Consider the following 25,565-nt stretch of genomic DNA (forward strand, 5'->3'; position numbering starts at 1 on the left):
TTCTTTGCTTTCTTTGCTCCTCCAGTGCCACCCCTGCCATGGCAGGGACACCTTCCACTGTGCCAGGCTGCTCCAAGCCCTATCCAGCCTGGCCTTGGACACTGCCAGGGATCCAGGGGCAGCCACAGCTGCTCTGGGCACCCTGTGCCAGGGCCTCACCACCCTCACTGGGATGAACAGGGATTTCTTACGGAAAGGCATCTCCTGGAGTGGGACAGCACAGGGAGAGCAGCCAGGCAGGAGCACCAGGACATGCCAGGATGGCTCAGAGACTGTGAGGGAAGGGCCTCAGTCAGGCTGTGAGGCTCAGATTCCATTCCCAGCTGTAATCCCTGATCAGGAATTCCAGGAGAGGAGAAGCAATCCTCAGGAGCAGCACATAAGCCTGGGTTCAAATGGTAATACCTGCTGTTATCCCTGCAACAAGGCACTGTAACAGATTAGGAGCAAAAAGCTACATAAAAATGCAGATGCTTTGTTAAAGCAGGGCTGAAGGAAGCTTAGGGAGAAATCCCTGCGGGGAACATGGAGATTGCTCCTGGACACCGCAACAGGAAAACACGGGGGGAAATGTGCACCATTTCAGGAAGATTTGAGAGCTGCAGGGTTATGAGACTGCAAGAAGCAAGATGACATCCTTCAGAGAGCTTTAGAAAATAAGTACCTATAGGTTAAGTGTGAAAACCCAAGTTGGAGAAGACAGAACTCCAGGAAAACTTCAAAATGACATTGTAAGTAATAATAAATTCTTCTTCAAACAACCAAGGAGCTGGCAGCCCTTCAGAGAAATCAGCGAGCAAATGGTCAGGTAGGGCAGAAAAAGACAAAGATAAGGGCACACAAGTCTCTCCTTGCACTGGCAGTGAGGGGAAGGGAGAGGTTTCTGTGACACCCTTCCAAAGGATTCCCATGGTCTCTGCAACTGAAATGTCCGTGTGAGGCACTGTGGAAGAGTCAGAGGAAGGGAACAGCAGCCTCTTGCCAGGGCTACTTGTTATCCATGCAGGAATTCTCAAGGAACTGGGCAATGAAACAGCTGCAAGGCTTCTGTAACCCCTCCCAGTTAATCTGATACCAGAGGTGGCAAAGTGGTGCCAGCATTAAAAGGGGTCCACTCAAACTCCACCTGCTGGGTCAGAAACTTCCATCAAATCAACCAAAGTAACTACAAAGCATGAAACTGAGAGAGCAGGAGCCAGAATAAGAGCAGAATAGGGACTTCTCCCTCTTTCAAGGGAAATTCCTTCAATTTTAAGCAATGAGGGATGGGAGGGAAGTGCTTCCTGGAGTAAGGAGCTGGGTGAAAGGAAGGCACAGGGGGAGATGAGCTGGGGAGACCCCCCGGTGTGATCCTGTGGTAAAGAACTGCACAAAGACCTCGGGATGCTTCCTCTCGCTGCTCAGAAGAGCCAAAAAAGCTCCTCAAATGCAAGTAATGCCTCACTTGTACCTTTGATACCATTTCAGTCCCCTCGACCTGCGTTTTTAAAACAAAGGAGAAAAGGAACCTGGAGAAAAGTTCAGGAAGGGGCACTAAAGGTTGGAACAGCTTCCACAGGAGAAACAGGTAACCATTCCTGAGCCTGTGGAATCTGGAAAATGGATGAACCGGGGAGACCACAGCAAAGGTCCGCAGAATGAGGAGTGGGACAGAGGAATAATCAGGGGATGCTGAGTATTCCCTCTTTCAGGAGCACAGCCCCCAGCAACAAGAGACACCGACACAGAGCAGGGGCAGAACAGACACAAAGCGGGGATTTTTCAGAGGAAATTTATCTGTGGAAACTTTGTCCCCTTGATGTTGTGGATAAAGGCTGGTGTGGGTTCAAGAAGATGCTGACAGGGTCTCATGGAAGAGAAACTGAATTAGGAAATACACAGAAACCACTGCAAAGTCAGGAAGTGCCCCAGAAACAGACCTGGACTCAGAGTTTGGGACAATATTCCCCTCTGCTCCTGGGCACTCCTAGGGAGAGGATTCCAGGCCCCGCTCCCTTTCTCCCTGAATGTTCTTACATATAAACTTCCCTCTAACAAATGTAAGTTCTCATTAACTCTGATCACTCTGCAGTTGCTCGTGTATCTCTGTTTGCTCCCATCACCTCTTTATCTGCCTTATAAAAGGCACTGGCCTCACATCCTGCTCTCACCACTCTATGCAATGGATTTAACAATACCTCTGCTGGGCTACAAACACAGGAACACAACTAAAACAAAACCACTCCAAACCCAAGAGTCTGCTCATCTGTGAAAATGTGAGAGAACCTAGGAAGTAATTTGGAGTTGCTGCCTTCAGTCTATTTTTTTTTTTTTTCTGTCCACGCTCCATGTAGGCTCAATAATCCATGAAATAAACAGCTCATGCTGGAACGAAGGACACCACTGTTCTGGAATCACAACCCCAGACCCTTCTGCAGGTGTAGCAATTTTCCCTCACCCAATTCTGGAAGGCCTCCGGGGGGATTCCGACCATGAACAGCCACATGCAACAACGAGCAAACCCCGTAAAAGTCTGGTTAAAGATTCACTTGTCGGAAATTGCCGGATAATTCCCAGAAAAACCCCGAAACGCAAAGGAGCGGAGCGGCTTTACCGTCCGACAGGGTCCGCACCACGACGTCGTGGGTGGAGACGCCGGGGCCGTGCTTGTTGTAGGCGACCACGCGGAAGCTGTACTCGGTGAACTTCTTCAGCCCGCTGACCGTGTGGGACAGGCCCCCCACGTCCACGTCCTGTCCCCAACGACACCCCAGGGCAAGCTCAGGTCAGCTCTGCAGTGCCACCAACACCCACAGAGCCCCTGCACAGCTCAGGGCCCACGGCAGGGCTGGCACCTCTGTGTCACCTTCAGGCGCAGCCAGGACGTGGGAGGATGCCAGCTCTGAGTTTCCAGGAGAAAATTCTCCCTGTCCTATTAAATCCTAACATGGATACTGGTCCTGGACATGAAAAGGGACCTGGAAACTCTCAAAACCATCATAATATATATCACTGTAACTGAAATAGTGGGATGCAGAAGTAGAAAAGGAAACAGACCTATCTAAAAATCGATGCAAAAAATATTTAAAAGCTAAGACAAATATTCTTCCCTTTGCTTTTTAAAGCTGGAATGATACTGATATGCAATCAGATGGGAATGTGCCTGTGAGGACCGGGATTAATCCTCATTATTCTCAGGTGGCAGCCCGTACTTCTACAGAACACACTGAAAGCTTCAGTGGAATACTAAGAAAATCAAATTAATTAGATGCTCAGCAATATCAAAATATCAATCACTGGGTCCAAGAACTCAAGAAAGTTCGGATTAGGGATCATGCCAAAATCAGTAGTTAGCCTGAATTGCTAAAACCCAGCCCATAACTCTGTGCAAGCATCTTTTACATCATCTGCACCAGAACAGCTCGACAATGACACGGCTGTTCTCTGCCCTCTCCCCTCGGGATATCATGGAATTTCCCAAAAGCTACTTGATGTTGACAAATACCAAAACAGGGCACCACCAAAAAAATGGATTTCATTCCCAGCCCAGACACAACCGCTTCATGCTGGAGTTCTGATTTTACATATTTCCCATAGCTGAGGCTAAAGGATTCAGCGTGTCAGAAAAGCAAACCCTTCCCAGGGGTCCGCAGCAGCTCGGGGCAGTTTGGGCGGCGCAGCAGCCCCGTACCTGCTCCGTGTCCTGCCCCTTCTCCATGTAGTAGAGTTTGTAGTTCTGGATGTCGCCGTTGCCCGAGAGCGGCGTCTCCCAGGTGACGGTGACGGAGGTGGGGGAGCCGGAGAAGGCGCGGATGTTGGGAGCGGGGCCGGGCAGCTGGACTGCAACACAAGGGGGAACTCTGTTAGTCCTGAGCCTGGAGTGCCCACCCCTGGCCAGCAGCCCAGGAAAAGGGGGGATTTTTTCTCATTGTGACATTCCACATGGATCCACCGTGGGGTGGAAAGGTGGGATCAAATTTCCAAAGGAGATCCTGCTCCCTGGGTCCCTTTTGTCTGGAATGACCCTAACAAGGGACTTGGCATTTGTCTAGAGTTTTCCCTTTTTCAGTTAATGGCCATTCAGAAGTATTCCACTTATACCAGTTTAGGGAATTCAGCAAGGAATGTCCCATCAGTTCTTAATGGTGACAATAAATCCCACAATCCCACCAACCTGGAAAATCTTTGGAAACTGTGGTTTGCAAGTACAACTTTTAAAGAACATCAAATTCTGGGAAAGGTTGTGAATAGGGAGAATAAAAAATAAAATCAGTATCGATCCCAAAGTGAGGAAAACTCCAGGCTCACCCTCCGGCTGCGTTGCCACCTTGAGCGGTGCCGAGCTTTCACCAGGGCCGTGCCTGTTCTGGGCCACAACCCGGAACACATAAACTGTCTCTGGCATCAGGTTCTGGATCATCACCTGTGTCTCTCCAGGACGACTCGTGTTTTCCACACGTTCCCTTTGGGAAACAAAAGGGTTGTGCACAGACACCAGCACTGATTAGTAAATGAGGAGTAGCTGCTCCTGAGGCACGTCCCGTCTGAGCGTACCCGGTGTGCAAATGACGTGGGATTTACACCGTGCCCCCTGCCCCACACCACAGCCACGTGCCAGAAGTGCTGCTGACAAACTGCTCCCAATTTTGCAACTTCTCTTTGCACAGAACCGAACGCACTGAAGGAACAGAATCAATTACACTTGACACCCCCAAACTCGGAGTGGTTTCTTTGTTATTCCTGTGACAGCAAGTGATAATTCACAGTGACAGTTTATCCTACAGCTCGGGAGCCAGCACAGAAACCATTTTAGCAGCACGCGCAGTCTGGCGAGATTTAGGGCACTCCTGTTAATATTGTGGGGCTGCTTTTTGGGAATTTTTCAAAGGAGCTGTTTTAATGTGTTCTTCTACCTCCAGCCTTCCCTCGGCTCCTGGCTGGTGTTTGGATTTGTTTGGAACACCCAGGGCACGGCCAGGGCACTGACACTGCTTCCACACACAGAGTGCAACACCCAGGGCACAGCCAGGGCACTGACACTGCTTCCACACACAGAGTGCAACACCCAGGGCATGGCAATGGCACTGACACTGCTTCCACACACAGAGTGCAACACCCAGGGCATGGCAATGGCACTGACACTGCTTCCACACACAGAGTGGAGGCAAAGCGGCTTCTGTTGGACCCAAGTGGAAATTCCGACCTCCAGCAATGCCTGGAGACAGGTCCAGGCTACCAGACCCCACCCACAGAAGGGATACACTTGGCATGGGAAGGGGCATCTCTGCCAGGCCAGCATTTTGCGAGCTGGAAGCCCTAACCCAGCTGGGAGCACACAGGTCGTGTGCGGGGCACCTGGAAGGGGCATTGTTGGTGCTCAGTGACCTCCATCAACCCTGGCACCGGAACACGACATTCCCCCTGCGGAACGAGGCCTCTGCCAAAACCCATCCAGGAAACTGCATCTGTTCTTATCAGGGATTGAGGGGAAGATTAGGAGATTAATCATTAATTCAGGGCAGCCTTTATTCCAAGGCACTGCCTGCACCTGAGCTCGCTCGGAGCTGCGTCTGGGTAACGCCGGCTGTCCTTCCCTGGGAAGGAGCTCCCCGCTCCCTGTGAACGCCAAGGATTCCGACAGGAGCAATCAGAAACTTCCCACTGAGCAAATGCAGGGCACTGTGCCTGCTCTGAGCACCATCCTGCCCCTCTGGGCTGCCAGGCTCCCCATGGGACAGGGACGGGCAGGGACAGGCCGGTCTCGGCCCCACTGACACCTGTTAAAGTATTTCTGACACAGGAACTCCAGCAGAACCATCCCAGTCTCCCCTTCCTCCTTTCCAGGCACTCTGCTTCAGTTTCTATCATGGAAATACGATGCCAAAACCCCCATTTCTAATTTATTTCTTTTTACATCCACCGGTGTGGTTGATTTAGCAGAACTTGGCTGAAAACATTCTGAAATCCCTGTTGGTTTCTGCACTGTTACCCTGTATCTATAGAGAGGGGAACAGTGCACTCTCTGTAACTAAACACCTACTTACACTCATTTTCTAGAATGTTCCCCTTCATAAGCTCAGCTAAAATGGCACTGCATAAACAGCTTCATTTATTTGAGCTTTTTATTAATTTTCATTGCTAATTTTTCCACTTCTAGCACAACATTTTCTTGAAAACACGTTTCCAAATGGAGTTTCCTTTAAGACGGGCTGTAGCTACAAGGATGGGATCTGAGAGCCCAGCCTAAGTGCCAGTGGATTCACAGCTGTGGGATAACATCCAGCTCCCATTAACATGCAAAATACAGCATTTTCTGCCTCAAGTGGAAGTGCACTCCCTGATTTGATCTGGAAAAAAATGGTAATCAGCAAACCAAGGTTATTATTTAAAATTAGAAAAATAATCAGAATTATTTTACTGGAAAGACAACTTTTACCAAAAATAAATAGACATGTCATAGTATTGCCATTTTCAGTAATAATCAGGAATGTGGCTTCACAACTGTGGTAAAAATAGGGAGAGATTAATCTAATTAAGTGCTGTGTGAATCCTTCCTTTATGGCTGTTCCTGAGGAGCCTGGAGCACCTTTCCCAACGTGCTCAGGTTGGGATAACAGGCATCAAGCAGATGGGCCCCAGCAATAACTGCATTCCCCTGCAGATCGTTATGACTGTTCCATCATTCCACTCTAATCCCCAATTAAGGAGCTCTGGAAACTCCAGTTAAGGTTCACAGGAACTCTCAAGCACCCAAGGGAAGAGCCTTCAGTGCAACCCCAGGAGTTTGGCTGGAAATGCCAAGGTTGAAGTTGCACTTACACCTAAAGAAGCACCTTTGGGGAGCTGTTAGGGAGTGGATATGGTGCGTGCCAGCTGTGGGGCCTGGCAGGGAGCTCCAGAGGCATTCTGAGTGTGATTCCACACAATTAAACTCCATTTGCTGTGTCTGAAGCACACCACAGTGAACTGTGAATTCGGCAGTGTCTGAATATCCCACATGTGTAATTTACCACCTCAGACCAGCAATGTGCCATTATTTCCTTTCTTTTTGTCCAAATCTTTAAGTCTGGAGTTCTTCCGCCTGAGTGCTTGTCTAAAGTTCCCCAGAATTAAACCTCCCTGCAGCACTTCTGAATTTTCACACCCTTTCCAGGGGAACTGCCTTGAGTGTGAAGTAAATAAATACCTGACATGGGGATGAAATAACCCTGCAGCTGTGTGAGACAGAAACTTCCATCTGATCAGGTTCCCCCAGGTCTCCAGGAGGTGTGACAGGAAAGCCCCGGGACACCCCTTCATTCCCACAGCCCAGCCTCCAGGGGAGCCTCTGGTGTCACCAGGCCAAGGTGGGACACTCCTGGCTGGTGACACTGCGCAGCCCCTGAGGCAGAAATGTCCCCTCCAGAGCCACTTCTGCACTTTGAAATGCTCCTCTTGGAATCACAAAATGGGTTGGAAGGGAAATGAAGTGATCCAGTGCCACCTCCTGCCATGGGCAGGAACACCCTTCCACTGTCCCAGGCTGCTCCAAGACCTCTCCAGCCGGGCCTTGGACACTGCCAGGGATCCAGGGGCAGCCAGAGCTGCTCTGGGCACCCTGTGCCAGGGCCTCCCCACCCTCACAGGGAACAATTCCTTCCCAATATCCCATCCAGCCCTGCCCTCTAGCAGTGGGAAGCCATTCCCTGTGTCCTGTCCCTCCATGCCTTGTCCCCAGTCCCTCTCCAGCTCTCCTGGAGCCCCTTCAGGCCCTGCCAGGGGCTCTGAGCTCTCCCTGGATCCTTCTCCTCTCCAGGTGAGCATCCCCAGCTCTCCCAGCCTGGCTCCAGAGCAGAGGGGCTCCAGCCCTTGGAGCATCTCTGGGGCTTCCTCTGGGCTCTCTCCAGCAGCTCCAGGTCCTTCTGATGTTGGTCCCAGGGCTGGGGCAGCTCTGCAGGGGGGGAATCACCTGAGGCACAGGGGCAGAACCCCCCTCGAATAAGTCCAAGGGGCAGAGGTAGGAGGCCTTGCCATGTTCCTGGATCTCCTCTCCCTGAACAGGTGAAAGCTGAAGGAAGTTGAGGCAGCAGAGGCCAAGGCAGTCGGAACCTTGGACCCTCAGAGGGATTTGGGTGTTCCTGCACTCAACAACAGGCAGGTGACTCTTACAGATGGTTTAGAGCTGTCAGACTCCCCACAAACCCACTGCAGTTATGTGGCACTTTTCATTTCCACAGGCCTGATTTAAAAGGTAAATAAATCCAGCCCCTGGTTTGATCACTGCTCAAATGCAAGCAAGGAAGAGACAACACCTGGGTTCCTACAGGGAGCCAGGAATGCAGGCACAAAAAGGGGATGGGGGTGCAACCTGTAACAGCCTGAGCTGGCCCATCTGCACTTAAACCACAGCAAATGCTCCATCATCTATAATTCAGGGCTACAAAGTGGCTGCTTAAGCAGGGTTTGTACTGCTGAGGAAGGAGAGAGGGTGGCACAGACAAAATTGGGTGGCAAAATTGGCTTGAGGACTCTGATTTCAAGTGCTCAGGTGTGGGACAGTCACCAAGCGACATTTCCCCAGGCCAGACCAACTGGTCAGGAGTCCCATGGAACACCAAAATGGTCAAGAGAACCTTTGTCTTTCTTCCTTCTTTCTTTTTTTTACTATTACTGTTCTCATTCTCTAAATCCAGGGGGAGTGGCAGGACCTCAAGTATTTTCATACCGCTCTGGGATGTGTGAGACCACATGTTCTGCATGGGCTGTTGGCTGAAGAGGAATGCTTGCTGGATTGCTGAAAATTTGGTCTGTAGTGCAAGGGGGTGGATTTTGTTTCCTCTAGCAGGACAGGGAGAGGCACAGAGCCATCTCCAGCAAATCCCTTCCTAAAAGCCCAGCGGGTGGAGCAGTTACCACCAGGAGCATGGAGGAGGAGAGGCAGGAAGCCAGGATGGCTGGCAGGATCCCACTTTCTTCCTGTCTCACTTAAAATACCATTTGTTCTGACTGGAGATATCACAGAACCATGGAATGGTTTGAGTGGGAAGGGACCTTAAAGCCCATCCATTCCCCCTCTGCCATGGGCAGGGACACCTCCCACTGTCACAGGGTGCTCCCAGCCCCATCCAGCCTGGCCTGGAACACCTTGGATATTACCAAAGTAAGGGAGCAACAGAAAAACATTTGTGAGGCAAATAAAATGTTACTAATTGCCTCAATTAACTGCCATGAGCCTGGACAAGACGTCTGTGCACAGGATTAAGGAAGAGAAGGAATTCCCCTCTGGAGTGTTTTCTGTTCCAAATGACTTTGTGTCTCCCACTCTCATCAATAAGGTGACAGATAATTTTCCCTTGAGTAATAAATCTGATAAGCTAATCTGCAATTAATTAAGCATCGCTCCAAATGAATGTTCACTGCAGCTTCCTCAAACTTATCACAATTTGAAACTGTAATTCTGAGCAGCAGATCCCATCAGGAAGGAGAAGGGGCAGACTGATATCATTCACTGGGATAACACACCAAAAGCTGCTGGTTGTGAGGCCCTCACCGGACTTCTGTCTGCAGGGATTGCTAGGAGGGAACATTTCCCCAGCACTGACCATGGTGTTTAACCAGTGCCCATCACACAGCTGGCCCTGCAACGAGAGGGAGCTGGCAGCAGTTTGGAGCCTCACGTGCCTCCTGCTCCCAGCACGGCTTCCAGGGGATGTTCCTGTGCCAGTCCTGCTGCTCTGCCCCCTGCTAAAGGCGGGCAGCAGCTGTTGGAAGGGTTTGCAGTCAATCACACCGCGCTCAAGCACTGCTTGTGAAACTCCTGGTGGGGAACACAACCACTCCACCTCACAGACTGCGGGTTCCTGGTGTGCAGCAAAGGCAGCGTGACGAGAGTCCCCGGAGAGCCCGTTTCCCACGAGTTTACCTGTTGATGCCCTCCTTGGTGTAGAAGATGGAGTAGGTGAGGTTGTCTCCCTGCGGGTCTGAGGCCGGCGGCCGCCACGTGAGCCGGATGAAGCGAGTGGACACGAGGGTGGCCACGACGTCCCGCGGGGCGGAGGGCAGGGGTCCCGCTGTCGCTGGTGCTAGATGGTCATTAGTGGCACTGGTCAGTGAAGTGGGAGGTAATGTTGGGATGGCAACATCTTGGCATGTGCAAACATTGGGGAATATGAAGGGCAAACATCACCACGGTTTAAAAAAAGAGAACAGAAAAAAAAAACGTAAAAGAAATAAACAAAACCACGATGGGAAACAGAAGAAAATGAACACACAAAAAAGGCCATTAAACTGAAGGCTGACATGCAGGCAGAGGTAACTACTGACCACTAATGGGGAGTACAGGACACGGCACTGTCAGGCAAGCAGACCAAATCTCCACTGTAATGGAAGTGGCAGGGGAGGGAAGGGTGGAACTGGGGGTAAAATAGACCTGAGGAGAGGATACCAGCAGCAAACCACAGTGTCATCGCTTTGTGACCACAGGTAGTGCCACACGTGTGACAGTTAAACCCCAACCTGTGTTCATTACTCAAATACACACCCAGACCCCACTGTCTCCTGTAGCTCATTAACATGCACAGTTCATTTAAATGATTCTCAATCATAACAAAATGACAGGTGCATACACAGAATTCCTTCCAGTGCAAACTCATCCAGTCAAAGCCTGCAGTCATTTCCCACAGAGCTGCTTCCTGACCTGGTTGGGTTCTGCCACTGCCCATGGCACTGGAACTACAGCCCTTTCCCCACGGTTTTGCTGCCACCAGTGCTCTTCCTCCCTCCCACAACACCCATTTCATCATTTTACAGAGACTCTGACAAGCATCAACAACTCTTGCTCTGGATTATACCCACTCTCCAAACTTCTGGCCTCAGCCATGTCATCCTCCTATGTTGCTACTCCCAGCCAGGATAAATCCAGGGATTATTGCATTAAAATGTTGGTGATTTAACAGCACAAGCTGAACCATAGGAAGAGCCGCTCTCCAAATCCTATTAAAGCAATCCAGCCAGTAAATGTAACAGTGAGATTCTGAGCAGCTGGACCCCAATTACCACCGAGTATTCCAAGCAGCACAATTAGTAACAAACCCCCAAAGCTCAGGATACACGGAATTCTTCTGGATTCTTAACTATTTACCAAGCTTAAGCCACCTGATGACATTTTCCACATGGGAATCCATGCTGCCAAATACATTTATTCTTTTATTAATTATAGAAACCAACTAAAATAGCTCTGATTTTCCCCAGAAAGAAGCTCAGGACTAGAAAAGCTGTCGTCGAGCTGCAGCATCTCCACCAGAACATGTGGACTTGTGTCCTGATACACAACAAGAAAACCTCCCAGAAAACCTGACTAAAGGAGAAAATGTTGTCTGAATGACCAAACCTTCAGGGAAAGGCACTGAGCAGTCTTCCATCAGCAACAACCTGATTTTAAACTGCCAAAGCCCCTTGTCAACCCAAGCATCAGCTTGGGAGGTCCTCAAGTGGCAGAACTCTCGTTTCTCCTGTTCTGGTTCTCGGGCAGGTCCTGACAGAGAGGTAAGAACCAGCCATGGGTTTTTATCAGTAACACCAGTCCGTGGGCAGAACTGGGAGACAGATTCCCAGAGCCAGGAATGTTTTGGTATTCCAAGTATGGATCACAGAGAGACACGTACCCCAGGCCATCTCCTTAATTATCCTTGCACACTCTGATAGCTGAAGATCCCAATTAAGTGCTCTCCAGCAGCCCCTCCTGATCAATACACGACACCATTAATTTCACATTCATTGCAAAATCTATTTTTATCTAACCCTCCCTAGTTTTATGTCCCATAATTGGATTTCTTGCAGGAATGCACCACTTTTAGCTCTCCTGGCCTCAGCCAGAGCCCCATTCCTCCAGGGAGCCCCTTGCTGTTGCAGATCACTCAGGAGAGCCCTGAATGGGGCCAGGGGATCTTCCCAAACCATCTCCCTGCTCCTGAATGACATTCCAGTGCTGACCCAGTATCACAGCAGGCTTTCCCTGTGTTTAAATCCCAGCCCTTGTCACCAGCTCCCTTGGACTGGAGACCTTCCCACTGCACCTGACAAACTCCCTCTGCAGTGTTCCCACTGAGGAACAAGGGATGGCACTGCACAACTCTCCCTGGTGCCCACTGCTTTCAGCACTTTTCCCACTGTCCTGCTTGACTTCCAGTTCACTTCAAATTCCAAACACTCCTACTTGGGTTCCTCTTACCTGTCTTGGCAATACTGTCAGGTGATGTGCTTCAAATTACATGGTTTTGATGCAAAATCTGCCCCTTACCCATCTTTAAAATTCATTCCGTTGAGTTAAAATGGAGTATTTTTAAAATTCATCTGCATAATCTAAACTCCATCCCCACACACTCGTGTGTTTTTCTTCCCATATCATGAAATGGATCCATCTTTTCTGAAGCGATGTGCACACAGAGCTGATGAGTCTGGGAGAGCTGCCAGGATTTCCCAGAGAGCAGACACCCAGTTCTATCCTTGTGCAAGGCTCAGACGGGGAACACTCCTTCCCACGGCACTACAGGAGAACAGCCACAGACAACAAAATCCTAACGATGCCTGAGAAATCAGCTGTGACCCAGAGAGAGCAGCAAGGACCCAAAACCCTCCAGGTGAAGTGAGCAGGGCCAGGCCCCAGCACTCCCCCAGCACTGCACTTAACCACTTTTGGGACTGCCAGGAGCTGGGGGATGTACCCTGAAGGTTAAGGGATTTCCTTCCTTTTTCCCTGTATTTCCTACAAATGCCTCAAGTGCTGTTACAGAGGCTTCATCCCCAGCTGGGTGTGCAGAGCCGAGCAGTCAGAGCTGTGTTAATGAGCAATTACACCCAAATTAGCTCCAGCACCAATCAGAGAATGGCTTTGTCACATCCAGCTTTCAGCACTACGGAAGAAGCAGCTCAAGTCTCTTCTTTCTAACATCTCCTTCATCACTTCTTGAACAGTAACTCCATCTCTGGACTGTTCTCTGCAGTTATTCCCACGCGGCTTCCCAGGAATCTCGTTTTTAAAAGCACATTCAGCAAGTGACTTGTGCTTTGCACCATAATTTATCTCCTGCAGGGGAGCAACCAGGACCAGAGGGATGCTGCAACTCCTACACAGCTCCAGGCAGTAGAGTTCCCCCTCCTGCATTCCGGCCACTGCAGGGCAGGCAGCAATTCCCAGGAAGATGAGAAGCAGAATCTTTAAACTTTGCCCTAGGAATAATTTTCCCCATGGAAATGGTTTTCCCCACGTCCTATGGCATTCCAAGACACAGGAATCTGTGTTTGTGCTGCTCCAGTGTGACAACAACACTGCCAGCCAAGGTAGCCCTGCAGGAATCCCAGGGACCCAGGGTGAGAGGACATTCCAATCCTCAAGCCCCTCTATCAAGCTGCCCTTTCCAGGGCTCCTTCTGAGCAGACATCAAATATTACAGCTATTTTATCAAAACACTTTGCAGGGTGCACAAACACCCCCAAGGATTTGGACTTGGATCAATCAGTAACAAGGTTTGAATTGCCCCAGCACTGGGCTGGTGATGTCCAAGAGGTGAAGTGCCCACGGGGTGGGTGCACTGGTGTGATCCCAGCTTTTCATCTCACAGGAAAACTGTGGGATAACAAAGAGTCGGAGTGTGCCCGAGAGCTGCTCCAGGGCCACCACCCAGGGGACCCAGGAGACCTTTTCCAAACAGCTCTGCCACGCCTGAAACGCTCTGGTCGTTACGGAATCATTGGAAATACTTTCCGTGTTGTCCGGCCCCTCCGGTTCAGATTTCCCTTTTCCTGCCCTCCCCGCTCTGGTGGTTATTGGCATATCCACGGCTTCCTCCTGTTTGGCAACAACATTCCAGCGATACCATCGGCTCCACACAAAGGGGAACAGGAATGTTATCTGCTCCGGCCTTATCTGAACCACCGAGGACCCTCCAATCCCCTGGGTGCCCACCTGGCACTGGCACCAGCTGCCTCTGAAGGGCTGTGGAAGCGCAGGGACTCAGATGCACAAACACTTGAAGAACTGGTCAAAGGCCACATTTAGGCTATTTTGGCCACCTCCAAGTGTTTGCAAGTCCTGGTTACGGCACCTGCCCAAGGAGAGTGCTGGGAATTCTGGAAGCAGGAGAGGCACCGGAGGGTGATCCAGGTGTTCCTGGAGCCCAGGGCCTGCATCCGATGGAGCTTTGGAGCAGCTCTCACCCCGAACATCCCACAGGAACCCCAGTGCATCCCTCAGCCCAGAGACATTGAGATCCAAGACTCCCTGAGCTGCAATCAGAGGGCAAGGAGCAGGAATGGTTTGGGAATGTCAGCTGTGTCCATGAACCCTCCGAGGGGGGAGATGGGTCCAGCAAGGGGAGAACGAGAAGCACCCTCCCCATGGGAATCACTCATGGGGACAGCGAGGAACAGGGACACCAGTTAATACAGAGAGGAGGAGAAGAGAAGGTCCTCCTTGGAAGGACTTCAGGGTGGGTTTTAGAGATCTGAAACAGATTTGAAACATTATTTCAGCAACAAAGATCTACTACAATTAAAAACAGCAAATAACTATTTTGCCAACAAATCTGTTGGGAAAAAAATTACCTAGGACATTCCAATCTCAACAGCTCTAATATTTGAACTGTATTCCTTAAGAAAAAAATACCTCAGAGACACCAAAATGTTCAATTTTCACTTGGGATATTCATATAAAACTGTGTACTCAATACATAATATTTTTCCCATAAATCCATTTAACTGATTCCAGAAAGGTGATAAAGACTTTCAGACTTTTTCTTTTACCTAATGCGCCGTTCTCAGTTTGAACTTTGGTTCATGGAGTCCCGATGGAAGGATTCAACTTGGATCAGGATTAAGCAGCTGTGATGCTTCAAAGAGTCAGAGACAAATCCCACTGATTTCGTTATGCTCATTGTATTTAAAACTAACAGCAGCATTTGGCTGCAGTGCAATAATAAGCACGAAATAACGAAGTTGGTAAGTTCACACTACACACCACCCTTCAAAATTCTGCCTGCTCTCCTATTTCCCCCCCTTGTTTTTACATGTATCCAACTGCTGTCCTTGTTCAAATGCTTAAAACATAAATTTCCAACAGAAGGGATCACTTTGTTATTGCCAGCTGTTCCCTGAGTGACACCACACTCAGAGAAAGCCATGTTACCTGGCCCTAATAATTCCTCTCAGGACAAACGGCCACAGTGCTGAAGCTGGTCTCACCAGATCAGCTGTAATGATGGAATTAACTCCTTCCCTTGGAAAAACTCATTTAAAGAAATCTCTGGGACTTCTGTTCCTCCACCAATCGCTGCTTGCGTGCAAAGCTGGAACAGAGACTGAACAGACGTGGAAAGAAGAGGGTGGAAAGTAATTTCTGCTTTATAGAATGAACATAAATGTCCTGAATCTGAATCCTGAAGCTCCTGGATTTCCAACGACAGCCACCGTCACCCCCATTCCCTGGTGTAAGACACAGATCCACGCCTGCTTGACATAAAACCCCCTCCAATTTAGGATTTTGTCGACTTAATTACTCTTCGTGAGCTAATTTAAACTGCAGGACTTGGTGTGTGATTTTGGAAATGTGTCAGGAAGAGAAACACGACAGCGCTGGGACCAACACCTTGAGGGAAGCACAGCTGGACAGAGAGCCACAGACCAGGGCATCCATGTGGGAATGAATCCTGCAGGAATCACAGGAACCACTGAGCAGGACATCCCTGTGGGAATGAAACCTGCAGGAATCTCAGAGCCACAGACCAGGGCATCCATGTGGGAATGAATCCTGCAGGAATCACAGAGCCACTGAGCAGGACATCCCTGTGGGAATGAAACCTGCAGGAATCTCAGAGCCACAGACCAGGGCATCCATGTGGGAATGAAACCTGCAGGAATCTCAGAGCCACAGACCAGGGCATCCATGTGGGAATGAATCCTGCAGGAACCACAGGGACCACAGACCAGGGCATCCATGTGGGAATGAATCCTGCAGGAATCTCAGAGCCACAGACCAGGGCATCCATGTGGGAATGAATCCTGCAGGAATCACAGAGCCACAGACCAGGGCATCCATGTGGGAATGAAACCTGCAGGAACCACAGGAACCACTGAGCAGAGCATCCCTGTGGGAATGAATCCTGCAGGAATCACAGAGCCACAGACCAGGGCATCCATGTGGGAATGAATCCTGCAGGAATCACAGAGCCACTGAGCAGGACATCCCTGTGGGAATGAATCCTGCAGGAACCACAGGGACCACAGACCAGGGCATCCATGTGGGAATGAAACCTGCAGGAATCTCAGAGCCACAGACCAGGGCATCCATGTGGGAATGAATCCTGCAGGAATCTCAGAGCCACAGACCAGGGCATCCATGTGGGAATGAATCCTGCAGGAACCACAGGGACCACAGACCAGGGCATCCATGTGGGAATGAAACCTGCAGGAATCTCAGAGCCACAGACCAGGGCATCCATGTGGGAATGAATCCTGCAGGAATCTCAGAGCCACAGACCAGGGCATCCATGTGGGAATGAATCCTGCAGGAATCTCAGAGCCACAGACCAGGGCATCCATGTGGGAATGAATCCTGCAGGAATCTCAGAGCCACAGACCAGGGCATCCATGTGGGAATGAATCCTGCAGGAATCACAGAGCCACAGACCAGGGCATCCATGTGGGAATGAAACCTGCAGGAACCACAGGAACCACTGAGCAGAGCATCCCTGTGGGAATGAATCCTGCAGGAATCACAGAGCCACAGACCAGGGCATCCATGTGTTAATGAATCCTGCAGGAACCACAGGGACCACAGACCAGGGCATCCATGTGGGAATGAATCCTGCAGGAATCACAGGGACCACAGACCAGGGCATCCATGTGGGAATGAATCCTGCAGGAATCTCAGAGCCACAGACCAGGGCATCCATGTGGGAATGAATCCTGCAGGAATCACAGAGCCACAGACCAGGGCATCCATGTGGGAATGAATCCTGCAGGAACCACAGGAACCACTGAGCAGAGCATCCCTGTGGGAATGAATCCTGCAGGAATCACAGAGCCACAGACCAGGGCATCCATGTGGGAATGAATCCTGCAGGAACCACAGGGACCACAGACCAGGGCATCCATGTGGGAATGAATCCTGCAGGAACCATGGGAAACATGGAGCACATGGGCCCAGGAGCTGACCCCACACAAGCATTCCCCTGGATCATCTCACTCAAGGGAGAGGTTTGAGGACAAGAACCCGACTCAACACTTGGAATCAATTTTGTCCCTCACACACTTAAAAACCCAAATTCAACCCCCACCCTGAGGAACAGACCCTCCCCCACCAATATCCCTTGTTTTCCTCATAAATGAAACAGAGATGCTTCCTTATTTATTCCTCTGTGCTGACACATTTAGCCCGGAGCGGGCAAAACGCCTTATTTTTAATTTTTAATTGGCTTAGATTAATTTACATCACCACTGGGATCGAGAGCTGTTATTTACTCTTCACTCAATGCACAGCATTGCAGAAAACTCCCCAAAAATCCAGAACAAGCAAGTGTTTAACTGACACTTGGCAATTCTGATTTTTAGGCATTTATTTGGTTCTGTTTTGCATTGTGAACGGACACTGCTGGGTGCTCAATCAATGGGGATATATAAATACAGTGATAAACACATTCTGACTGGGAGCCTGTGTTTCAAAGGAAGTCATAAAACCCCTCCTGATAACGAGCCCTCCTCCCGTTCCCGTTTCACCATGAAATGCTTTGGTGTAGAGGAAACAATTTGATTTTTTCCTGTCTCATAAAACAACCCTTAAAAAGGCGTGACAGCCCTGCTGACGTGCTCCAGGGAAATGGAGCAGGAACCCCCTGGTTCCAACCACATCCCAGTGCTCCAGGGGAGGATGCAAAGGAAAAAAGTCCTGCAGGGATTTTGGTCATGAGACTTAGGTTATTAAAAAAAGGGAAATAAGCCAAACACACCTCACCTGTCCCCGAGGAGTTTAAAACTGCTTTGAAACACATTCTGTCATTGGAAAGAAATTCAAACCATAACACACATTGCAAAATAATGGGTATGACCTTCAAATTCAGTAGTGAATATTCAATGTTTTAAAAAAAATTAATATTTTTTTAACAACTCCTCCTTGAGAAAAAGAATCAAAAACACAAAACAAAACCCACATATAGAACTCAAGGCAGGGAAACTGCCTGGAAGTGCCCCCAAAGAACCCTGGCCAGGGTCTTCTCTTACTGTAAACATTCATCACGTGAACTCCTCTGAAGAATTAAAAAATCTCCTGAGAGCAGCAGAGCCTGCAAGAGCATTCTGCAATCTGACTTTAATAACAGCAGCAGAGCTGTGACTTTATTCCCAAATAAGCGAGTTCTGCTCAGGCACAGCCTTTGCGGAGCAGGGAGAATAAAACCCCGTGTCCTGTCAAAGGGTTCAGCTCTGCACAGCCACGGCACAGCCGAGGAGTTCAGGATCGCTCTGAGGTTCCCCCAGGCCCTGCCAACAACTCCTCTGGTGCCCTTGCACAGACCTCTTCCCTTCCCACCTCTCCCTTGTGGCACCCGCAGGGATGCTCAGCTGGCACTCCCGAGGGAAGGGCTCAGCAGTGCTGGGAGCTCTGGGAGTGCACAATAATCCCCAATAATCCTGCAGGCAGTGCAGGAATCACTGCTGTGCTGGCAGAGCAGCACCAGCACATCCCTGGCAGTGCCCAGGGCCGGGCTGGACGGGGCTTGGAGCACCCCAGGATAGTGGGAGGTGCCCCTGCCACAGCAGGGGTGGACAGGATGGGCTTTAAGGTCCCTCCAGCCCACACCACCCTGCGATTCCATGAGCATGCCTCAACTGTTTCAGGATGTATTTTCAAAGCAACAGCACAGTAACAGCCTGACCTGAAACAAAGGAACCCACAGAACACAAACGCTGCTGCTGTCCAGGGCTGCTTTTCTCCAAGAAACACCTTGGAAGTGGGAGATCTTTTCCTTCTGTCTGGGAGCTGCTGACACTTGGAATAACTCGGCAGCACCAACTCTGCCAAACTGCAGCTGCAGCAGATGAGGCTGAACAAGCTGCTTGTACTCAAAATTGTCCTTATTTCTCCAAGCTCTTTAAAAAACTTATTAAAACTAATTATTAACAGCTTATTTAACTACTTGTCTCTTACACTTACCTACCATACTCTATTTTCCTTCCATTTAGGTTTATATCTACACAATCAGTATTTTTAAGGGAGAGAAGGTACCCCTCAAGCTCCCCTTTCCTCTTTTAGCCCATAACCACCTGCAGAGCAGCACTATTAGATGTGGGACTGGATATTTTATTAATTTTCACTGGATTCCTCTGCTAAAGGCCACCTTTAGGAGGAGCTAAAGGCTCCTCGCTGCCCACCTCACACCCACCCATTTTTATAGGAACTAGAGGAGTACCAAGATATTTGGGAATCTTATAAACTCTTAAATAACACTTTTTTCCTTTCTGTTTTTAAAGCTGTAGTGTTCACTCACTTCCTCCTGTTTCTAATTCTAACAGAAAAAGTGAAGCCCGTGAGTATTTTAAGAATACAACTGCTTTTCCCAGCACAGAGGCTTGGGAATTTGGTGTGCACTTCCCAGCACACAAGAATTGGAGGTTATTCCCCAATAAACCCCAAGTACATGACGGGGTTTATAGCAAGAGGTGCAACGTTTAAATGTGGATTTGCTGTAGTCACTGACCACTGTTAAAAATGCCTAAACCCCAAGTTTTTAAAGCAGTTTGTAAATGTAAATTGGTGCTGAAGAAGGGCCAAGGCGGAATGCCCATCCCCAGTCAGCTGTGATCTGGATCCAGGCGTGACTTTCTTCCTTCTTTCTTTTCCTTCAGCACCTGCAGTGCTGGTGTGTCACCAGAAAACCACACAGATTCCATCTGTCCTTTAAAGGCTCTGGATCCACAATTACCAGTTTCTTTTTGGGGAGAAGAGAGACAATAGGAGAGGGGAAACAACCAGGAGAACAAGAAATCCCCACTCCAGGCTCTTCTATGGCAGTGAGAACAGTGACATTTTACAGCTGGTTTCAATACTGAACACACATTATTATAAATTACATTTCTTTGTCAGATTTATGGCATTTCCTTAGGGAATAAAGCCCACGAGCCCATGCAGGTTATCCCATCAATAAGTACCAGGGGATTCTGCCAGCTCCAGATCTTCATCAGCCTCAGTCCTGTTCCCCACTCAGCCCAAGTGAAAACCAATCCTCTCATTCTCTCCAAATGGCATTCAGCTGTCTCTGCTATTCCTGTATAATTTAGCAACTCTGAAATATAAGCAACCAATTAAGACCAACCCCACCCGTTTGTTCTCCCCGCTGGTGCGAGACTGACAAAATCTGATATTTTCCTTTCCAACACGAGCCTGGGATCAATTACAAATTAAGGGTGTTTCTGTCAATCTTCACAGCCCTGGATGTGAGGAATAGAGGCAGAGGAAATGCCTTTGGTAGTTGTGACGGATATCAAGCTGCAGCTAATCCTGCCCTTCCACTCATCCCGGGATGGAAAAAGCAAAGCCACTGAAAACAACAGCCCTCGTGATGCACTGCAGTGGCTGCTCTTGCCCCTGGTTATTTGTATTTTCCCCTGTAACAGGAGCCAGAGCCAGGCAGAGGAGCCACCAGCCATCACCCCACAGCCGGAGCTGGGCTCGTGTCCGGAGCGGCACCGCTTTGTTCCCAGGAAAAAGCACTCCTGACATGACATCATCCAGCCAAGCTGCCAGGAATATATAGAGTATGAGGATAAACATAACTGGAATGGGTGGATTTCAGTGCTGCTGAGGGAGGTGCATTTGCTGTTATTAATCAGCCTTTCTGGTGGCCAAGAGACTTTTATGGGGCTGAGAAACTCTCTCGGGAATTCAGGATTAGCCAGAGGAGATGAGATAAAATGGACTCAGAGCCTTCCATACACATCCTACCTCACTGCACTTCTGCAGAGGGACAATAAATATGGAATAATGCAGGTGGAGGACAGCAAACATGTATTAATGTGTGTTGTGTATTTGTCATAACACACTGAAGCTTTTCACTCCTACAGGCCCTTGCTCTGCCTCCACTGACCATTCCTTATGGATCATTCCTTTCCCAACAAGACATGGAATTTCTTCAAGTACCTTTTAGCCATTAATTCCCCCGGTGAAAACCAAAATTCAAGGTGCCAGTGCCGTGTTCCCAAGCACAGCTGCACGAGCAGCATCCCCACAGCCCTTTGTCTGGGGGCCCAAACCGAAGTCACGGCGCCTGACCCCGTACGAATTCCATCAGGAGGTTCCCATTTCTTTGCCAAGCCAACTGTAAATACAGTCATAAAACAAGAAATGAAAACTAATAAGCACAATATAAATGCTGTTATGCCTCCCTGCGATTCACGGCACGCTGGCAAACATTAATCTGTTCTTAATTTAATCTAAATTAGAGCAATTTATTCAAAGCCTGTGCCAGCTTTAAACATGAATAGGCTACTGAGAACTGCTTAGCTCCCATTTCATCAAGTTAAATGTTGAAGAAGTTTGGGATCCAGGGTGGTTTAATCAGTTCTGCTTCTCAGTAAGACTATATATAAGCAGGGCCCATAAACAGGGAATAAATAAAGATCACTTATTAAACAGGAATTGAGTCAAGAAATGGAAGTGACTGAATTCAAACAGCTCCCAGGCCATTTTGAACAGACATGCAGCCATGAGAAACACAAATGCTGCCTTTCCCTGAGGAATAATAGCTAAGTAATGTAAATTAAAATCAAAATTAAACCCAAAAACCCCACTCTTTCAGCACTAAAGAGGAGCACACACTGCTGTGTTTACAGAAAATTAGCACTGGAGTGTACACAACCAGTACAAAACATTCCCTGAGCTTGGCTTTGGCTGTGACTGTTTGAAGTCAGTTTGTGATTTCAGATGCTGTTTATGTTCCTGAAGCACAACTCTCCAAATGAGGCTTCCAAGCTGTTCCTGCACCATCCATCTGACGCCGGGTGGATGCCGGAGGGCCGGGATGGAGGCAGGGACTTCGGGAACGCTCTCGGCTCTGGGAAGCCCCAGCACTGCCAGGAGTTCTTAAGTGCTCACCAAGCATAGGTCAGAATTCGACATTTGCTGCTTTTAAAGCTTTCTAGGGACAAACCTTAACCCTGGTGAGTGGAAACCCACAGGGATGTGTGGATATAAACCAGACAAAAGCAGGGAGGAGGCTCCCCTGCTACTCGTGGCTCTGATGATGCTCATCCCGCTGGATTTTCCATTCTCCACTTTCAGATCTTCCCCCTCCATCAGAGCAGAGGTTCTCCCCATCTCCCCCGGTCTCCAGCCCAGCAGAGGCAGTGCCCTCAGCACACACCTTGCTCTCCCAGCACCACGGGCTGCTTTGGGCTGGAAGGGACCTTGAACACCCAGCTCCAGCCCAGGTCCACCACCATCTCCCACTCCCCAAAACCCACAGTTCACTCCTTTGAGTACTTTCTCCTCTTGACAGAAAATGTCAATTTTTGTCTGCAAGGCTTTGCAGCCTCCCTGCTCAGTTTTCATCTACGAATCATTTCTTCCCTGGTGGATACTGAGACTCCTGAAAGCCACACCTGGAAACCACAGGGACCTGTTCCCATTTTCCTTCATTAAGACATGCAAAATTGGACAAGGCAGAAGGAACATGAGAACATTTCTGTCTGAGAGAAGACGCACAGGACTTTGCAGAGGAATGCCCAAAGTCCTCCTCTATTATTCCAAAAACTCTTTTTATCTTGCTCTGGCATTTCATTCACAACACCCTGCAGATTGTTCAAGTACTTCTGTAGTCTCCAAGAGCTCCACAGAATTCCATGGACTGAGGATGCTTTCATTCACAATATGTGACTAAAAAATACTCTAAAGCATCACCTCTACAAGTGAGAGAGCCTGAGAAGGTACATCTGATATCTGTGAAATCATCCAAAATAGGTCCTGATGGGTGACATGACAGGAGTCTGCCTCGGGGCTTGAACCAGGCAAGGCCCTATTCATGTGATTTTTTACACATGGCAAATACCCAAATGTGTAACTGAGCTTTTCAAAGCAGAGCACAGTTGGCCTGTTAGTGCCAACTTTTACATTTCTTTCAGCAGGAGCCAAAAATTGTCAACAAGAACTTCTATTTGCCTCCTACAACAGCATAATGAAACTCACACTTATGGAAAACACTGCGTATTTCATCTACCCTGACTGAAATAAGGCTTTTGACGTTGCCTTTGACATCCAACTATAGCTGGGAATCTTTTCAGTCAGTGCAGGGAAGCTGAAATGGCCTCTGCGTAAGGAATGGGAATCTCCAAGTCAGCCTGAAGTGACCTCCAACAGTCCAGTACCATCTGCAGTACAGAAATGACAGATTTTCAGCACAATCTTAACTGAAGCATGCTGGCTTTGGGAAACTTGGATCAGATTCCTGATGTTCTCCACCTTTCTGGGGGTCAGAGAAGCCCTCAGCCCACCCAGCTCCTTTCAGTGCTCCAAGACTGGACACAGCTCACAGCCAAACCCTGGCAGAGAGGTACCAACATGAAATGGAATTGTTTCTGCAGCAACTGGCCTGGACAGAACTCAATTGCTTAAAGAAAGCACCAGTGTAGGGCAATGAACGAGGACTTCAGAACTCCCTCCGAATTAGGATCCATGGAATGCGACTCAGCAGAGGAATTGAGATCATCCAGTGGTGTCAGACTTGAATCAAACGTCGTTTGTGATGTCAGACTGCCATCAACACCAGGCAGTTGTGTTTCTCCCAAGGAGAACAGCAGGAAACACATCCCATGGAATTGTCAGATTTGGCCATTCCATGCAGAGCACCAACACCAAGAGGGTCCATCCCCACCCTGCCTCACAGGGTGTGAGGACCATGGACCAGCTCTGGGGGTCTGGGAGCTCACCTGAACCCCCCTTGAGCAGAGTCACCTTCAGCCAGGCTGCTCAGGGCCTTGTCCAGATGTGCCTTGAGTATCTCCAAGAGCAGAGATTCCCAAAGCTCCCTGGGCAGCCTGCTGGACTGCAGCTCCCCTCCCGGGGAAACTGCTTTCTGGGACCAGAAATTCCCTCGTTTGCAGCTTTTCCCTGCCACCACCACCTGCCCTGCGTCCCCATCCCTGCCTGAGCAGTAGCAGGGTGTCCAGGGTTAACCAAACTCAGCATATCCAGTACCTCACATGCTCCCAGTTTCCACAGCTGCCCACACATCCCACCGTCCAGTCTGGATTTCCCCAGTTTAGTTTCAGGAATACCCCTGGGGACAGCACCAAAGGCAAAGCAAACAAAATCCACTTCTCTCAAGCACAGGTCCAACCATTTCATCTCAGAAGGCCACGGGAACAGCTGGGCACAGTTTGCCCTTGGCAAATCCATGCTGGATTTTCCCAGTCATCATCCCTCTCATGTACCCATAACACGGCCTCCATAACCTTCCCCGAAAAGGTTCCAGCTCCAGCTGAGCTTTGCCTTTCCTACATCCCTACACATCCAGGCCATTTTCTGCCTTTGATTCTGGATTCTCTGTGCTTTCACTCAGTGTTGGAGCCCAGTTGGCAGCTCCTTCTTTATCCCTCCCGGTCTCCTGGACACACACACTCAGCCCTGCCCTGTGGAGCAGACCATTGCTGTGCTTTGAAAAGGCTCCCGTGCTCTGGTCCTTCAGGATCAAATGGTTTGCCTCTTGTCCACTAACAGTCTCCCATGGAAACCTACCAAAAATATCCCAAACAAGCCAAAGCCTCCTGTCTGAAAGCTCAAGGCTGGAATTCTCAGCTCCACTGGCCAGCCAGACACAGACAACAAATTGCAGTACTCCAGAAACTCCCTGTGCTGCCTGTCACACACGGAGCTGCCACCCCAGCACACCCCCATGGCTTGAAACCCACACGAGTGCCAGGGCTGGGTTAAAAAGCTCCATCTCCTCCCTGCCCTGCAGGACCCTGCTGCCCTTCCATCCACTGATCCCTGTGCCAGAGCTCCCAGGTGGCTCATCACCCTCTCCAAAGCGATGAAACATTGGAGTCAGCCCTCAAGTGTGACCCAGTTCCCTGCTTCCCTGCCCCCTCCTTCCTGAAGAACCTGCACCCATCCCTTGGAGCCATCCCCAGATGTCTCCACGATCCCAAAGCCTCACAGCTCTACAACTACACACAGATTTCTAATTCCTCCTCCTTGCTTCCCATGCTGGGAGTAATTAAGCATATGTACGATACCTTTGCTTGGACAGAGACCTTTTCTCATGAAAAAACTCAGTTTAAAGAAATGGGTAGTTCCACTGCAAACAATCCTGACATGGTTCCTACAGCACCAAGTAGTACAGCACACAGTACCCAACTCATTCACTCCCAGATCTCACTCCTGAACAATTGACAATATACTGAAAAAACCCACTTTTGTGGTGTAAAGTACAAAAGCCCCACAAAGCACCCCCCTGCAGTTCTGAAGGTGACCCCATGCGTCTGAAAGAATGATTTCAAAAGAAAAATTTCAAAATGGTTTGGAATTGTTCTCCCAGAACGTGGCATATTTGTTTACAGTCCAGGGC

At 49.3% G+C, this 25,565-nt stretch overlaps 1 protein-coding gene across 10 annotated transcripts in view; it reads right to left on the reverse strand.

Annotated features, from left to right (window-relative positions):
* The window catches only part of NEO1 (neogenin 1), a 171,998-nt gene that overhangs the window by 37,504 nt on the left and 108,929 nt on the right, over window positions 1-25,565 (reverse strand). For 6 of the 10 annotated variants that reach the window (XM_048318236.1, XM_048318231.1, XM_048318229.1 and 3 more), the window contains exons 8-11: window positions 9,881-10,100; window positions 4,288-4,442; window positions 3,671-3,819; window positions 2,594-2,732 (exon numbers count right to left, since the gene is read on the reverse strand). In XM_048318236.1, coding sequence (XP_048174193.1) covers window positions 2,594-2,732; window positions 3,671-3,819; window positions 4,288-4,442; window positions 9,881-10,100 — 663 coding nt within the window. The remainder of the gene's footprint in view (window positions 1-2,593; window positions 2,733-3,670; window positions 3,820-4,287; window positions 4,443-9,880; window positions 10,101-25,565) is intronic. The other 4 variants (XM_048318233.1, XM_048318232.1, XM_048318235.1 and 1 more) reach the window with 1 other exon arrangement.

Source organism: Corvus hawaiiensis, chromosome 13, assembly GCF_020740725.1.
Source record: "Corvus hawaiiensis isolate bCorHaw1 chromosome 13, bCorHaw1.pri.cur, whole genome shotgun sequence".
Lineage (NCBI taxonomy): Eukaryota > Metazoa > Chordata > Aves > Passeriformes > Corvidae > Corvus > Corvus hawaiiensis.